At 36.1% G+C, this 19,106-nt stretch overlaps 1 protein-coding gene across 2 annotated transcripts in view; it reads right to left on the reverse strand.

The window, feature by feature from the left end:
- UGGT2 (UDP-glucose glycoprotein glucosyltransferase 2) overlaps positions 1-19,106 on the reverse strand; it is a 191,250-nt gene that overhangs the window by 18,398 nt on the left and 153,746 nt on the right. For both annotated transcript variants that reach the window (XR_007154714.1, XM_047870316.1), the window contains exons 28-34: positions 14,624-14,782; positions 14,186-14,271; positions 12,424-12,508; positions 7,032-7,117; positions 5,084-5,176; positions 3,947-4,031; positions 19-201 (exon numbers count right to left, since the gene is read on the reverse strand). Coding sequence is in view for 1 of the 2 variants with exons in the window: in XM_047870316.1 (XP_047726272.1) it covers positions 19-201; positions 3,947-4,031; positions 5,084-5,176; positions 7,032-7,117; positions 12,424-12,508; positions 14,186-14,271; positions 14,624-14,782 (777 nt within the window). In the remaining variant the exon portion in view is untranslated. The remainder of the gene's footprint in view (positions 1-18; positions 202-3,946; positions 4,032-5,083; positions 5,177-7,031; positions 7,118-12,423; positions 12,509-14,185; positions 14,272-14,623; positions 14,783-19,106) is intronic.

Raw genomic sequence — 19,106 nt, forward strand, 5'->3', positions numbered from 1 at the left:
AACAGTTAATCTTATTACCTGGTCAGCATCAACAAAAATGATTTTGTCCACCGCTAGGGGAAAAAGGACATCGAGGAAAAGAATTTTGTAACCCCAAATAATCCTCTGTTTTTCCGTCTGCTGGTGAAGCCAGCGGGGCCACTGATACTGCACTAGCTCGTACTGGAACCCATATTCCTCAGCCATGTGAGGAATCACCTCCTAAAAATGCGCACACACAGACACGAATCAAAGAATATGTTCATATGTTTAGAGAACAATTTAACATTTGAAAGAGTTTACCATAAATTATTACAAACTAATTGGTAAAAAAGTGTAAACTATTTCTACAACTTATACCTGTTAATGAGGAATAGGAAAATGCTGACAAATATCAAAATATAAGTATACATAAAACTATATGATCTAATGACATTAAAAAATAGGTATACCATATTAACTAGCAAGCTTATCAACTAAGATCAATGTTCCCCTAGTTTTTATCGCTACTGTTTGACTTGAGAAAGCCTGACTACAAAGGAAAAGCATTTGGATCTTGGAACATCGACACAGCAAACAGTTTATGTTTATGTCAACATACTGGCTGGTCAGACAGCTACAACATGAAGAGGGGTGCAAAAAAACCACAAAATGAGTTGTAAATTGATGAATTAGGTTCTCCACACGAGTTTCACGTCTGAGATTTATGACTACCTAATTCAAGGATTAAAAACACAGAGTAGTCATTGTGGGTGTGAATGTCTGATATTTGATTCAGGGTCTTAGAGACTTAAAGTATCTTATTCTGTTTAAACCAGAGCAGTTAATGAAATACACTGTTGGTTAAGTTTGGTTCAAGAGCCCCATGTGAGAGGGAGAATGGTAAAGGGGTGGGGAAAGACGGGTTAGCACACAGAGAATTTGCTTTTTCCTGCTCAGTTCTCATTTGTAGCTAGCTGCTGGTTATATACTTAAATTTTCTCCTTGTTTTTGTAAGAACAACGTAGATTTAAATTATGTTCCTTAGCATAAGCATTGGTTTTTATTTATGAATAATAATGCTGTAATTATGGCTAGCCCAGTTGTTGAGAATAACTGTTTTGATTTCAAAATTTAAAAATATGTATTAGGAAAAATTAGCAAAACTTTCTAATTCAGCAAATATGTATTAAAATTTTCACTGAGGGCTGCCTGGGTGGCTCAGTCAGTTAAATGTTGGACTCTTGATCTCAGGATCATGAGCTCCAGCCCTGCACCGGGCTCCACCCTTACTGAGCATGCCCTATGTGCCAGGCACTATTTTAGGCCCTAGGGATACAGATGTGAACAAAACAGATACAAATTGTGGCCCTCATGATGCTTACATTTTAGAGGTGGTGAGTGGATTAAATGAAATCAGTAAGTTATCTATAGAAGACAGCACTAGGAAAAAATAAAAAAGGAAGGGAAGCAGAGTGAAAAATCAGAAGGGACTGTAACTTCAGACTGTGTGGTCAGGAAAGGACTATTCCCTACGCAGGCAGAATTCATTAAATGTTTGAAGGAAGAGAGGAGGTACTTTTTGAAAATTGGAAGGAAAGGATCTAGGGTACTAGTAATTTCTATTTCTATTATCTAATTGCTGGTTACACAGGTGTTTTATCTTTGTAAAAATTCATCAAAGCTGCACACTTACGATTTGTACACATTGTACATGAAAAGCTTCCAAAAGAAACATTTTAAGGGAAAGGAACAAAATTCCAAAAAGAAGGAAAATATTATTTCAGATATGGTATTACTTTTGGCCATGTGGGAGAACAAGACCTTTATGCAGACACAGCACTATATTTCTACTGAATGGTATATTTCCTGCTGAGAGAATCTTACAATTGTATTATCTCAGTTTATGTAAAATTAACCAATCCCCTTATGCAGTATTTGCCTAGTAGGATAACATCAAAAACTTGCTGACAAACTAGTAGGACTTGTTGTTTATATGAATGGGTTCTTTTTCGGTTTTATCTACTGCTAAATGCACACAGGAGGTGGCACTCTTGGTGGTTGCGGAAGATGCTGTTACGTGAGGGTTAAGCACCAGGCTGTGAGGGCAGCACGCCTGGGATCAGATCTCAGCTATCTGCTGAATTAGCTGTTTGATCTCAGGACTCTGCTTTAAAGGACAGAGCTTGCTCAGAGAAAGGTTAGACCCTTTGTCCCAGGCTCCCGATAGGTAACCTCTATGCCTTCCACTGTCCTGCCTCAGTCAACACCAAATAGTCTACGCCAACAATGCAACTTACCGCTGGGACTGTGAGCCACAACGTATCAGCTGAACCTCTCGAGGGGCTGGAGGCAAAGGTAACACTGTGGCAGTCAAGTGGGTCTATGTGGCCAACCCCCAGTAAGAACTGTGGACACCACAGTCTGAGTGAGCTTCCCTGGTTGGCAATACTCCATGTGTATTGTCACGTTTTTGCTGGGAGAAATAAGTGCTGCTGCCAAACCCACTGGGAGAGGACAATTGGAAGCTCTGGGTCTGGTCTGCCCTACGCATCTCTTTGCCTTGCTCGTTCTAACCTGTACTGCTTTGCTGTAAACTGTAACTGTGAGCATAATGGTGTTTCTTTCTTTCTTTTTTTTTAAGTTTATTTTTGAGAGAGAGCAAGTTGGGGAGGGGGAGAGAGAGAGAGAGAGAGAGAGAGAGAGAGAGAGAGAGAGAGAGAGAGAGACAGACAGACACAGAATCAGAAGCAGGCTCCAGGCTCTCAGATGTCAGCACAGAGCCCAACGTGGGGCTTGAACCCATGAACCATGAGATCATGACCTGAGCCGAAGTTGGATGTTCAACTGACTGAGCCACCCAGGTGTCCCTCTTTTCTTTCTTTTTTTTAAATTTATTCATCTATCCCGAGAGACAGAGAGTGCGCAAAAGTGGGGGAAGGGCAGAGACAGAAGGAGAGAGAGAAAATCCTAAGCAGGTTCCACACTGTCAGTGCAGAGCCTGACACGGGGCTCGAACCCACGAACCATGAGATCATGACCTGAGCTGAAGCTGGCAGCTTAACCGACCAAGCGGGCCAGGCACCCCGATAATGGTGTTCCTTATTTCTGTGAGTCCTTCTAGTTATAATCACTGAACTTAAGGTGAACTTGGATACCTCCCCATTGTGCAGGCTGGTTATGTAATTTCTGAGTCTTGGTTTTCCGTGAATAGAACTTTATGAAGAACAAATAATGTAGGTAAATCACTCAGCAATGTGCCTGGCAATATTAAGGAATAACAACATGGCTGGCTATTTTTATTTCTGCTTTTACCGCTGGTTTTGGTTTAGAAAAAGAGAACTCCTTTGAACTGCTACTGAATGAGACCCTAACTTGCATGAAATCTGATTAGTCCACAGTGAGAATAGGGAGAAACAGGGTATACTTTGTAGCAAGAGTGTGAAGCTGAGGACAGGGGAGCAGCTGTTGGCCCCCTGAAAACTTCTCAGGATAAAATGCCTCACACTTCTGAATATAGTCCCCAAACCACTACCACAGCAGTCACCGTGCCTCAGAAAGATCAAAGAGCCTTATTATTCCTGGGACTATCTAACTACTTCCTATGGTACGGTTTTCATGTTCTCTGGATACTACTGTTCTAGTCTATCTTTGTAAAATTATGACAGAATCTAATTCTTTTTATTGACAATCTGTACATATCTTTCACTGCCAAGTTTAATTATATTATCATGAAAAACCACTAATCCTTCTGATTTTGATTTTACTTAAAAATAAGCCATCTCCTTCTGTCCTCCTAAACACTTCTCTAAATAAAAACAGCATAACATTTTTCTTAAGCCAGATAAAACAATGAATACCAAAACTTTAAAATTAGAAACAGTAATTTCAAAAGGCTCATTCTGAAAATGTTGTGAACTTACAATGACATAAAGAATTTACTTTTAAACACTGAACCACTCTATAATAAAAAGGTTAATGTACTTACTTTAAATGTTGGTGAGAGATAATTTTTTAGAAACCAGAATTTCACAGGTGTTTTGGTGTTACGTAAAACAGAAAGCATCATAATTCTGTATAGAGGAACATTTAACCCAGTAAGTTAATATTAATAGGAGTTCATCCTGCTTTTCCTAAGGCTTTTTAATTATTATATATATATGCAATAATTATTTAAAGGCATTAATTTTTCACTATGAATTATGGGGAAATAGACTGAAGCACCTTCACAAATTATGGTTACTTGTCAAGTATGTAATGTGTAAGGAGGTGTATACATGCACACACACTATACAGAATAAATTGATTGCTTTTTGTTTGTCCCACTTGACTCTGAAATACTCTTGTTTAGTTGATTACATTCTAATCTCCACTCTATTACTTTGTCATTAACATCAAGTATACAGAGTCTACTTGAATGTATACAAGTATACATTGAATATACTTGAATGTATACAAGTATACAAGAATGATCTATACTAGTAAATTCATGGGATAGGTCCCTTGTTTTGCTACGCTAGACCTCTGACTGGAAAACAGACAGATGTATCCAAAATACCACATATAGACATATACTTGAATATCACATCTTCAAATATTTTTGAGGAATTCTCTGATATCCTTCTATATGAAAAGTTAAAAACAACAGCCCTAAGGTTTGGAATTTAGTTCTCTTCTTATTCCCCCTCCTCCTTCTTATAAAATAAAAGGGAAATTTACTATATATATTTTTTCTCACATATTATTTTGTCATAAAATATGTTCATTTCCTAGCCTTAAAGAACACTGATATTCCAAATCAATTAAACTCATGAAATTCGACTACATTTTAAAGATATACTTCTCTCATAATCTTAGGTTAAAAAAAAGAAAAAAGCAAGGTGCAGAACAACATATACTTGGTTACTACTTAAGTAAAAACAAGTTAAAAAATGAAGAAGATATATATGCTTATCTACATACATCCTTGGCAAGTTACAAAAATAATATTGGTTTCCTGTTGGAAGGAAACTGGGTAATAAGGAAACAGGTGGGATTCTTTTCACTGTACATTCTTTTATTCTTCTGAACTTTTGAAATTCTTTTTGAACCACTTTTCAAAGCATTTGATAAAAAACATACCTACCTTAAAAAGCGTTCATATAAATGGCCAGAAGCAACTGAAAAAATGTTTAGAACGTCTGCTTCATCTTTTTCTTTATACAAACTTCTTGTGAAACTTGGAATAAAAAAGTAGTGATTGACAAGTTCTTAATCTGCATTTGCACACTTTACAAACCTACATAATTTAATATGCATACTAAATTTAATATGCAATAGGAAAGCCTCTCAAAATAAGCTCCATCTCATACACAAAATTACTGAATCTTTTTATTTGGAGTATTCATAATTATAATTTCTGTTTTCTTCAGGTGTAAAAATTTATTTAATTAAAATTTTCATTTTTATAGGCACAGATATTTAGAACGACTAAAATTTGGAAAAAAATAACTTACAATCACCACAGATGTGTTTTGCCAAATAGGAACTGTTATGACAGAGTATTTTTCAAATCTTATTATAATCTCTCAAATAAGAAAAATACAGTTGATACTCCAAGTTAGGATTAAACTTCGGATAAAAAAGTGACAGCATTATAACATACACAATACTTCTGTAAGCTTCCCTCCTGAACATGTCTTTTCTCCCTTCCTACACAGCAGTATTTGTTTTTGGTACCCTTTCCGTACAGCAAGTGGCCATGCTATTGTTTAACAATTACCTATATTCATTCTTGTCTCCACTTTCTGGTTTTAATGGAAGATTATGGAGAGATACTCTTTAAAATGCTCACATTCTGCTTCATTATCCCCTGTCAAATATACCTACTCTCCAGATGATCTCAAAATGAGGGGGTCTGAGACCTTCTCAGTCAGTAATAGTTCAATGCACATAAAGGGACAAGAACACCATTCTTATCAAACAAGGTACCAACTACAGAAAAAGAGGCCTAAACTGGGCAAGATCCCAATGACAGGAGTGCCCCTGATGGGCGTAACACAATCCACTTAGGTTGCTGAATCTGGCTGGCTCAAAGTGTCTACAGAAATAGACAACTGATAGAAATGATCTCTGGGAGATAATTTCTCAGTGGTTCTCTCTCATAAATCAAATGAAGCTCAGATTTCTAAAACTGGCTTTCAAAGTTCTCTACAATGTGGATCTACAGCAGACGCCTTTGTTTTTGCCCATCTAATGTCCTTTACGTTTCTAGAAACAATCGCCTGGTATTTTTCTGGGGGAAGCATTCCTCCTCCAGTTGCATTCTGTGAGTCTACGATAGGCCTGCCCACTCGTTCTAGAGGTGGGCATACGACCCAAGTGTGGTTAGAGTCACAGGAACCAGTTCAGTTTGGGACAAATGGCTAACAACTGGACTCATGAGTCAGCCCTGGAACTTTTGCTGGCACTATATGGAAAGATGGCAAACTTTTCCTTGTAAAAGTTTCTCTGAAAATGAGGGAGGCTCAGAGAATAGAACTAAGACATGGAAAAAGAGTTCCTAGGCCACGTCACCCGAATGCCCAAAGCCAGCTCTACTCCTGGACTCTCTACATGTGAGCCAATATATTCCTGTTTTGATTAATATTTATTAATATTATTAACATCGATTCCTGTTTGATTAGGCCTTGACCTAATTTATAGATTCCCTATTATATTCAATGCCCCAGTGTTCTAGCTAAGCTGGGCTATTTTCTGTTTAATCTCTTTGACTTCATATAACCAGGTACCTTCTCTCTATCTCCAACTTCTGAAGTCTTGTCCATCTTTTAGAGCACATCTTAGCCAAGAAGTATTTCCTGAGGTTCCTCCTAACTAGATAAAGTCTTCTTCTCCTGTGGTTCGCAGGGCACTTGATTTTCAGCTGTCTTATAGCTCGTTTCCTATCCCGTTTTATCAACACTTGTGTATCGATCTCACCCCACATGAAGAGAGGATCTGCTTTACTTAGATGTTTACCATCTGCAGGCCTTCCACATACTAGACTCCTGATGGATCTATCATTATATGTTAAAATATTCACTGGTAATTACCTTTTAATAGAATCCCACATTCCTTTTTTCTTCTCATCTTTATCGGTTAGGAGATCTTCCTTAATTTTGTCTGGCTTTTTTTGCACCTAGATAGCACGGTAAAGAAAAATCTTAGAATTGTGCAGCTTTAAGTATTATGCAACGTGCTTAGAAAGTTAGAAAGTGCAAGGTGACCCCTGTAAATCTAAGACAGTTGCAGTGACGGAGCCAGGGAAGATCTTAGTACATTACAGACACAATCTGGTTTCAATTATCAGTTCAATCTCATTGTTAGCTCTTTTGGTGGTTACCTCCATTCTGTTAAATAATGTGCTTATACTTGTATTTACTGATTTTTCAACTTCAGGCTTTATCTACCAGCATATCTGCAACCACAGAGTTTAGGTATTTTTCATTCTTTGGGACGACAGACAAGCAGCTCCCTTCTATTGGTCTGCCTCTCTATGTCTGGAAGTTTTGGGAGTAGTATCATTACCATTAGTTCTTCTACTGAGTATCTTTGTAGCTTCAAATAATACTTAAATGTCTATTTTTTGTTCCAACAATTTCAGGTTTCTCTCGCATGTAAGATAAGAATACTAATGGTATTTGTACCTTTTCCCTCCGCCTCCCACCTTACATTAGCTGAACTTTTACTTTAGCATCGTATAAGGATAGGTACTACCTACATTTACTCTGGTAAACGTAATTATATCTACTACATTTTGCTACGTTTATTTTACAACTTGAAGATCAGCAAACAGTGCTTATTGTGAAGATGTAATTATTATTCACTGCAGAGTCTGCAAGGCCACTGAAGCTGTATTTCCTCAGTGCAGTTATAGTAACCTGACCCTCGTGCCACTCATGGGAGACTGGATATTTCAAATGGATTCTGTTTTCTTACATCCCACCAACACATAAACATTTTTTCTTGGAATTTTATTGCATTTATTTTTCCTTGTAGTGAGATATGTTTCTTCCTTACCACATACCTAATATTTCCTAGTTTATTATTCATGTTCATTGCCTGGAATTCCTGTCTTCTTGGAAATGTTTTTCCCAGAGCTCAGTAATTAACTGCCTATTTCTTTCAAGGATTTCTTTGCATTGTTTTTCAGATTAATTTCACCATTTCTTGACGTACCTATCTTCCTCTTTCTTGGTCTTCATCTTCATTGGACTGGCAAACATCTTCAAGGGGTGTGAAAAATTTTTCTAAACCTTCACTCTTCAGAAAATAACTTTGTCTTTAAGAATTTGGTTAAAGAATCCTAGCTTCAAAATAATTTTCCTCAAAATACTAAAGGCTTTGTTTTGCTGTCTGATAACATTCATTTTGAAAATGAAAAGTCTGACGCTAGGGTTAGTGTCATTCTATGACTCTGACCTGCCTTTTCTCTCTGATAGTTATTAGGGTCTCATGTGGGCTATCTTTCACTCACGGTAATTTATGGACCCTTATGAACATTATTCCCTCTCCTTCTCTGTGAAATACCCTCTTTTTTTTTTTTTTTTTAAGATTTTTAAGGAATCTCTACATCCAACATGGAGCTTGAAACTTACAACCCCTAGATCAGGAGTTGTGTGCTCAACGGAGCAAGTGAGCCAGTGGATTGTCCCCCTCCTCCATTGTCTATTCTTTCTCTATGGAATTCCTATTCATGGGCTGTGGAATTCATGGGCTGATCCTTAACATTGTTTATCTTTTCTGCTCTCCCTTTTCTGTCTTTTGATATAATTCTGAGATGGATGGTGAGGAGATAAAACGGTGTTATTAAAAAAACAACAGAAGGACCGAGGTGGGTGGTCTGATTCAGGTAGGGCATGATTATTACCTCAAAGATTTGATGGCTATGGTGAAAGAGTTCAACCTGCTCTGTACTATAGACCAAGAAGTCAAATTAGAACCGATAGGCAGAGTGCAAAAATTCAGCTCAAGAAAACCTAAGCGGCTGTTCAATGGTCAAAATAGCTCAAAGATGGAACTGTCCTCTCGTCCCCCAGCCTGGTAGAAATGGTCTTTCTTTCTTGTTTGCAGGGCTAGGATAAAACTTCCTGGAATGCTGGTCCTATAGGGCTTGGTTGAGTTAGTATCTTAAGTAGCTGGTCTGGGTTTTGTGGGGTTTTTCTTCTGAAATGACCAGAAAGAAATGTATTAAAGAAGAGACTGTGTTACTATTGAGAAAGAAAATCAAGGTCAATACAGGAGGAAGAGAATCAAAGATGAATGTGAGCAACATGTATAACTGATCACAGGATAAAAAGCAGAGGTGATAAGGAATAGGTTATGATATGGGATGCAAGGTAAAATTTGGTGATACAGTAGTTTAGAATCTAGGCAATATGTAAAGTGTGAGGTTTGGTAGCCTGCTGTTATTGGATCTTAGAAGTTACAACCACATTGTATTTTCTAGTTATCTTTGGAAATTAATTTCTGCTCTACTGCACTGTAGATGGAGGATACACCCTGTACAATTTCATTCTTCTGAAATTTGTTGAGACTTGCTTTTCAACTAAATGCAAAGTTAATTTTTATAACATTTTATGTGTATTTGAAAGATTATTCACTTGGTGTTACTGGGTGTTGTGTTCTATATGTGTTTAGGTCAAAATTTATAATCTGTTAAAATCTCTATCTCTTGATATTTTGGTCAGTTTATTGTATCAGGTACTGAGAGATGGGCATTAAAAATAATCCCAGCATGATAGAGAACTATAAATTTCTCTAATTCTATTCCTGCCTTATATATGTAAAATGATTTTATCTTAGTAAGGTTATTTGTCTTGTTGTCCTATATCTCTGGTATTAGTAGAGCTATGCCAATTTTCTTTAGCTTAGTATTGGCCTAGAATACTTTTGCCACTCTTGTATTTTATTTTCATCTTCATCCTAAAGTTGTATTCTTAGGTATGAGGTGTACTTTCCACAAATGACATGTAGTTGTAATTTTAAAAAATCCAATATCACAACCTTTGTCTTTTAATTAAAACATTTAGTCTATTTACATTTAATGTAATTGGGTTAAATTCTAACTTATTATTTTGTGCCTCCTCCATATCCCATATATTCTGCTTTATTTATTCTCCTCTTAGTCTGTTTATATTATTTCATTCCATTTTTCCTTTTTATTATGACATTATGCCTTGTTTCTATTCTTTTAGTGGTTATCTTAGAAATTAAACTCATATTTGCCTGAAAGTCTAAAAGTAATCATTACCCTTGCTCTGATCAGTATAAGAATTTTACATGTTATTGAAAACAACCCTATTTATCTTATGGCTTAAATGCGATTGTTATTTTTAAATTCTGCATATTTAAAAAAATCCTTCTAAGACATTACTTTTGTTTTATATATTCACTGTTCATAGAATTATCCACATAATTTACCATTTTCTTCTCTCTTTAATCTTTTAAAACTCAAATGTCCCACTAGAGGTATTTTTTTTTTCTGCCTGAAGTACCTCTTTTAGAACTTTCTTTAGTGTGAGAGTGCCAGTGGCAAATTCAGTTTTTTCCATTTGTCCGAAAATACCTTGTTTTATGTTTCCTCTTGAAAGATATATTTTTAAGGTAAATTATTCTAGCTTGGCATTCTTTTTTTCACTGAGTGCTTTTAAATATCATTCCAGTATCTTTTGGCTTTCATTTTTACTGCTGAAAAATCAACGGTCAGACTATCTATAGCTCTTTGAAGGTAATTTTTCTTTTTTCCTCTGGTTTCTCTCAAGATTTCTCTTTGTTTTCTGCAGTTTTATCATAGGTGTGAATTGTCTTGCTTGGTAATCACTGGACTTTCTGAATATGCAAATTGGTAACAGCCATCAGTTCATGAAAATTCTCAGCCATTAATGCTTCAAATATACTTTTTTCCTTTTTTAATGTGAGTATAGTTGACACACAATGTTACACTTACCTTATTCTTTCATCATTGTCTGGAACTCCATTTAAAATGATGTTAATTATTCAATACTCATAAAGCACTTTACAAACCGAACTATCTTATCCTTATAACAAACACGTAAGGTATTATTACCCCCAATTTATAGATGAGGAAAATGAAACAAAGAGGCTAAGCAATCTGTCCAAGGTCACACAGCTAGTGAATGGCAGAGCCAGGTTCACCGCAATCCTGGTCTCTCAAATTTCTCACTCTATGTCTTTTATGCTCTCTGCTGTACTATACTCTTTTTAATGTCTCTGTTACATTTGGAATATTTTCTGGCCTTTCAGCTCACTAATTCTCTCTTTAGACATGTAAAAGTTATCCACCGAATTCTTAATTTTGGTTATTGTATCACTCAGTTTTAAAAGTTCTACTTAAAAAAAAATCAGATATACACTTTTTAATAGTTTTTTGGTCCCTGCAACTGTTTTCAAGTTTGTCTTTCATTTCTTTAAACTCTGTAAGCACAGTTGTTTCAGAGTCTGTGTCAATAATTCTAATACAGGAAGTGTTTATGTGCATGCTTTCTGTTGTTCGTTTCTGTTGGTTTTCTCTATGTACTTGGAGATAGTAATCTTATTCTAGGGATATATACGTGTTTCTTCCAAATGTCTGTACAACCTCATTAATCTGGAACTAGTTTAGTGCAAATCCAAGGCTCAGGGTTCCCTGGACCACTTGCATGATACAAATTTGGGTTAAAAGACTGTGTGGAATAATTTACTAGGGTTCATCCTTACCCTGAAGCTATAGCCAGCTTATTGTAGAGAGGGTCTTCTAACAGATTACCCACTTTATATGGGTCCAGGATTTTACTTTCTGTCCCCATCACCCTGCAAATTAAATCAAAATGATAGTTCAGGTGTACCAGGATGGACAACTGTTCTCAGGACAAGAGAAGCTTCTGTGCTTACTTCACTAGGCTCTTATTTTCCCTATAATTTTGGTTTTGTATTTCCTTGTTTTTCTTATTATTTTGGTACTGTCAGCTTCTCATTGCTTTTAAGATGTTTCAAACACACTTATCCTACATCTTTACTAGTTTTAAGTAGGTAAATTGGTCCAAAGAAATAAATTTGCCATCATTAAAAACTATTTTTCTATCTTTCCTTTTTTTTTTTTTTTTTTTTTGTAAATGAAAGAAACATCACTTTTTCTTTCAGGGCTAACTTTTCAATCTGTGCTCTTGATCTCAACTCTAGAGCCTAATTTGTAACACTATCTGGCTATGGGTACAACAGATATGACAGACCCATCCTAACTTAGAAAAAGTCTTTCCTTTTCTTCTACCTTCAAGCTCTCTTTCTTTCATGAACTTAACTCCCTTCTTCCTTTCATGCCACAGTTCCAGTATGACATTTTAGGTAGTAAAATTATAAAATTAGTTTGAAAATAATCAATTAAGGACAAAAAAGAGAATTCTTAGTCTAAGAACAAAACTCATGAAGAGCTTCTGCCCCACACACTTGCACTTCCAGTATTTTGCTCTTGAAGCTGTTTATCACAACAATGACATCTCCCAGGTCTGGTTGAGAGTCAGTTCCTTCATGCCTAAAAGCAGAAAAACCTGTAAATATCTATCATCAACTCAAGAAGAGACATGTAATTATGATGGTATAAATAACAGAATAAATTCATTTTGCAATAAACACAAGTATAATATCACTGTGTATATGTATATTTGCTGTTTCTATAGTCAATTAAGATATGCTATAATATACAATTTTCAAAATTATCCAATTTTAACTTGATACAAATTAAAACTGTACAAAAGTAACTCACTAAATTCCATATTGCCTAATCACTGAGCAAGCTCAAATTATCGCTGATCTTTGCCGTAGTATACCAAGACTACCGCTAAAGTCAAATCTTTCAGGTGTTTTTGGTATATTGCAATGATAATTAAAATATGAAGTGTTTTTGAGACTTTAAAATAAGTTGTTGTATATCATAATTGAAGGAATTCTACACCAACAACTTTTCAATATCCACCAGCTATTTTCAAATAGCAAAATTTGAAGTATTAAACCCATAAAACTGACGATGTCTATTATGCTCATCTGCATGACCTGAATGTGTTTTATATTATAATGTATTTCATTGTCCAATTTTTGAAATTGCATGAACAAATCAAGTACGATAGCTCTGACCAGTAATTTTTTTGGTATCATTCTATGTACAGAAAAATGCTGTTAAAAACATTTACAATAAAGCAACAAAGCTGAATTTCGTCAATGAGGGAAGGCAACCAGATGTCAAATTAGTAGATACTTTGAGTTTAGTCAGATTTCAAACACACACCTGAACATTTTCCTGAAATGGAAATCTGAATGGTTACAGGAGTATGTTGACACATGCCTCTGACTCCCTTTTTCTCCCAATTCCCCAGCTGAGGTGGCTAAACCCAAGTAGAAGGCACAGCCATCCCCGACAGTTACCACCAGGAAAAAGAAAGGGTTCCAATTTTTGTGCTAGTAATGTCAAATTTCTTAGAATTTTCAAGAGTTTCCAGTCATAAATGTTGCTCATGGACACCAGCAACTTGAGCCACTGAATCCACTGTCCATCAAGAGCAGGTAGAGCCAGGTCGCACACACTGCAGCTAGACCCACACAAGATCTAAAGCAAACTCCCTCCATCCAACCAGACAGTAGAGGTAGTAGCGAGGAAGACTCTTACCCTATTTCAGGTATTATCGCAAGCACTTTAGAGATGTTAACTCATTTGATCCATACACTCATCCTTTGAGGAGGGTACAACGATTATCCTAGAGCCAAAAAGCCCAGGTGGTTGGGATGTTCACCACTGCACTATTCGATCTTTAAGTAATGCTAGGCAACTAAAAGTCACTGGATACATAAGGACAGTCAGCAGCTTCAATGAAAGGAACAAGCTAAGCAAGCAGTCAGAGGACATGGACTTCACTGGGAAAGAATTAATGCAGGGAGAAAGGGGAGCATTCAAATAATTTACATTCTCAATGAGATTTGGAAGAACACAGTATCTCAGTAAAAGCCATTTGCTGCAAAATGAAAGGATTCACTACATGTCAAGAAGCATAACTTTTTTTTTTAAAAAATGGACACATATTTATTTTCCTGGGAATCCTAAATATAAATATATTTTAAATTTTTGTACAGGAAAAATCAATCACCCTCTCACTTCTTACCCAAGACATTATTAAAACCTTATTTACACAAAAATTTTAAAGTGGTTTATAGAACTCACCCAACTATTTGATAAATATCTTCAGATTTTCCTTGGCGTAATTTCAGTATCCAAGCACCTGGATTTGCTTTTAATTGAAAATATCCCTTTTAGAATGAGAAAAATATGATCACAGTTATAGGACTAAAAGTCTCCAATTGTTCAAAAAAGATTATACATGAATCATTCAGGAAAGTGTTTACTAAACTGGAGTGGATGAATTCTATAAATGAATTACAAAAAGGAGATTTTGCAATAGCCTGAATAATACATCCTGAAAGCATGATTCCCTTCAGTTTTGTTTTACTTAATTACCTTATTTAAGGATCAATTTTGTTTTCTGGGAGCTTTTCAGCAATAGCAGGATAAAATCTATTTCATCTTGTTATCAGGAAAACTTCGAGGATTTCCCCCAAACATGTAATTACATACAATCGATTAAGTACTGATAATACTTACGAGATTGGCCATCACTATGGTATCGACCACAACAGGTTTGCTTTTTGTGCCTAGTGTGAACTGCAGACCCCGAGGAGGCTGTTCTGTCATTGTATCGAAGCAGTGTCCTTCAAGTAGTAGATATTCCAGCTCATATTCTGCGGTGACAGTTCTCTCAATCTATGGGGGAAAACAGGTCATTATTTCTGGTGTTAGTAATTCTCATAAATTTTGTAATAAATAAACGTAATTAATATCAGTCAATGTATTGTGGGGGCAACTTCAAGTCTTTCATACTAGTGACTTGATGGTTGAGTCAATTTCTTCAAGACCAAAACTCATGATGAGTTTTTTTCTCCTTTCCCATGACATCAGCTCTACTCCAACCTCATGATATATGCACCAATATCACGGGCAGGAAAGATGTCATCAAGTTGGAGTATTTGAAGATCTCTTCAAGACAGAGTGAGATGGGAAACTCCTCAAGGAATCTGCTTCATTGGCTGTTACCCTTGAGCTCCTCCAGATCTGGCAAGGAAGCCAACTTATCACCTTTCTTGTAATATAAAAAGTTAATATTTCATTGTTTTGCACTCAAAATAAAATATGCTCATCAAAAAATTGAGCAAATATAAAAATGTGGAAAAGAGAAAAAAACAGAAATTACCTACAGATTAAACATTCATTACAAATAACACATTTCTTTTTCTTTTCTGTAATTTTTTTTCTAAGAAAATGTAACCAGCTGTTTCATTAAACAGTTTTCTATGAACACGTCCCTGTCTCTACAAATCTCTTTTTAAAGAGCTAAGACTTTTGGGGCACCTGGGTGGCGCAGTTGGTTAAGCATCCGACTTCGGCTCAGGTCATGATCTCACGGTTTGTGAGTTCGGGCCCTGTGTCGGGCTCCGTGCTGACAGCTCAGAGCCTGGAGCCTGCTTCGGATTCTGTGTCTCCCTCTCTCTCTGCCCCTCCCCTGCTCATGCTCTGTCTCTGTCTCAAAAATAAATAAAATATTGAAAAAAAAAAAAGATCTAAGACTTTTTCCAGATTTCCCTCTATTGCAAATGTATTTTAGGGATAACACTTTTTCTCTACTTGATATGAAAAACATAAGCAAACATGAGGCTGAATCAAATGGTAAGTGACTTTTACATAGTTTGGTAATTTTGTTGAGCAGATGAAACAGTGATGCTCACTATACGGTACCATTTTATTTTGCTGTGAGTTTTTGACACTATTTTTTGGTGTGTTTAGGATATAAAGTATTTCAAAACATTCTCTGTTGGATAGCTGCTTTTCCTCACAATCACCACAGAAAGAATGATAATACTTGTGTGCAGCATTTCTCTTCAAGTTCAGGTCTTAAGAACAAGAGATAAGTACTTTCTTTGACAACAGTGCTTGTTTCAACGTTAGCTGGGATCTGAATTACTTGAACTTCTACTAGTCTAGCAATGAGCTTCACCTACATCACGCACGTGTGCCCCCAGTCCTGACAGCACCACGTGTGCAAGGAAACATTCACAGGAGACGGTCTCAGGAGGGGAGAAGAGTGAAGTCAAAACAAAATCACAGAACTTTACAGACGAGGAACTGTACCTCACAGTGGTCACGAAACTGAAATATTTTTCTTTCGTAGGAGTTACATATTAGGGCAAAGTCCAAATACACATCAGTTTGAGGCCAGTAATACTTTTATTTTATAATATATTAATGTGAAACTTTCTCTTGTCCCTATAGATTTGGATAACAGACATCAATTCTACGGACTTGCTCAAACTACACCACCAAAAACAGACAATCCATTTTTCAAAGAGTTGTTTCTAGTGAATATTATAAGTTCATTTCAAATAATTTCATTAAGGTAATTTAAGTTAAATTGGTTTCTATTATCAAGGTTTATTTATTTATTTATTTTTTTAACTTTTATTTATTTTTGGGACAGAGAGAGACAGAGCATGAATGGGGGAGGGGCAGAGAGAGAGGGAGACACAGAATTGGAAACAGGCTCCAGGCTCTGAGCCATCAGCCCAGAGCCTGATGCGGGGCTCAAACTCACGGACCGCAAGATCGTGACCTGGCTGAAGCTGGACGCTTAACCGACTGCGCCACCCAGGCGCCCCTATCAAGGTTTATTTTTAGCAAGGACAGGAGTTTGTGGTCTTTTGTGATGTTTGCATTTCCTTTATGTGCTTACTTATCTGTTCTAAATGTTAGCTTATTGATATGAGACATGAATTTAATACCTTACAAATATAACTTTGGGTGCATATTAATATTTCTAAATATAAGTGTTTATTGTTCTGTGGCTAAATAGTAAGGAAGTTAGCTTCTTCCTTTAAAAAAAGTATAAGTTTAATTATAAAGATTATCATTTGGATTTATTAACAATTATCTATGGTAGTAAAATATGAATTCTTTCACAATTACACTGGCAATGGACATCTAAATTACAGCTGACCCTTCTTGTTACTATGAGCACTGGGTGTTATATGTAAGTGATGAATCACTGAATTTTACTCCTGAAACTAAAATTACATTATATGTTAACTAACTAGAATTTAAGTAAAAATTTGGAAAAAATTAAATTACAGCTGGCCTTTGAACAACATGGGTTTGAACCCCACGGTTCCACTTACATATGGATTCTTTTTTTATAAATACAGTACAGTACTGGAAAAGCATGTCCTCTCCTGTATAATTTTCTTAGTCAGGTTTTTCTTCTCCAGCTTACTTGGGTGCTTATACGTAAGTGATGAATCACTGAATTCTATTCCTGAAATTATTACACTATATGTTAACAAACCTGGATTTAAATGAAAAAAAATTTACATCCATGTTTTTAAAAACCACTACAATAGTGTTAAAGATAAATATTGAAATAAAAATTCCTATTATAAAAAAAGAATTTTAAAAATTAGTAATTTATGAAAAGTACAATATATACGACATATAAAAAATATGTGTTGATTGCTTATGTGAAGTAAGGCTTCTCATCAACAGTAGGCTATTAGTAGTTAAGTTTTGGGCAGGAGTCAAAGTTATATGCAGATTTTTGACTGTGTGTGTGTGTGTCGGGGGTGGGGTGGGGGGGGCGGTGTCAGCAGCCCTGCCCCTGTGTTGTTCAAAGGTCAACTGTACTGCTGTTTCGGAGGCAGCTAATACATTGTTCTATGAATTCCTTTTTAACACAGCCACCTCCTACTATCCTTTAGCAATCTTTTATTCCTCACTTTCTCTTTAGGGGTAAACATACACTAGTGTTTCAGGTGTTTTGGTATCTTTCGGATACAGGCTGTGATTTAATATAACTGAGGAGTCTTCGGATGAAGTTCTAATAACAAGCTCTGAGGAGAACCACTTCTAAATTCCAGGGAAGAGGGATTGTCTCACTTTAAGCTTCCCTAGAACCACTTCTGTCACCTTCGATTTTGGCATTAATGATGGTTGTGTCATAAACACATGAACAAAAGTCCTGGTGAGGGAGAGTTTTACGCCATCAAATGTTTTTAGGTGTCTATGAAACGTCCAGGGATTAGACGCGAAGGAGTACTTGCACGAGCCAATGCGTGGGACAAATCTCTATCTGCCTCATTTTTGTCAGCCGTACTTTCCCTTTTACCTGCAACTCCTTCTCTCTACTCCAACAAGTGTCTCTACTTTGTGATTTCAGATTCTTCTAGGATTGTTGCGGGTCATACTGGAAGTATGTACAGAACATAGCGGGAGAGAAGAGACTTACAAGTAGTTAACTTTCATAGCCCTGAGAATTTGTAATTTCCTTCGGTTTATTCATATAATCTATGAAGTCAGAAAAAACGATTTCTCTTTATTTTAGTCTTCTAAAATAAATGTAACTATTGTTCATTTAAATAGCTTCTAGAAGCATCTGGCTGGCTCTTTGTATAATTTTTAATATATATTTTAATATAAATATATATACATTGTATATTTATTAATAGCTTCTAAAAAGACACTGCTGTATCCGCTAGTCACAACAATGTGTAGTTAATCTCCATTAATTGTTTAATAGCTGCTTAACTTTTTACCACAGATTCAATTTAAATCTTTTCTAAGCCGTGTTAATTCTCCCACCTCAAACTCTTTAGCATTTGGGTTGGAACTTATAAATTCATCTTATTGGTATAGATCACTGAACTCTCTTAATGGAGAATCCAGACAATCCTTTAAGAGAGCTGGCTGATCACAGAGAAAACAGGATTGTTTTTACGTTTTGACAAACTCATTTCTGAATTTTCTCTCCTGGATTATGTTATTTTGCTGCTTTTCTATGCTTTCCTGATATTTGAAGGACTGATTATTGGTGATGGCTATGGCAGGGTTTTAGGTCCTTCTCTGGGTGGCTGAGGCTGACAGCAGTGGGTGTGTTCCCCGGAAGTGATGGGAAACCACACAATCTATTCACAACTGGATCTGAAGAAACCCTGGAAGGAAAGTCTTTAGACAAAGGTAACACATGAGAAACAAATATGATGAACAA

This window comes from Prionailurus viverrinus, chromosome A1 (genome assembly GCF_022837055.1).
Source record: "Prionailurus viverrinus isolate Anna chromosome A1, UM_Priviv_1.0, whole genome shotgun sequence".
In the NCBI taxonomy this organism is placed as follows: Eukaryota; Metazoa; Chordata; class Mammalia; order Carnivora; family Felidae; genus Prionailurus; species Prionailurus viverrinus.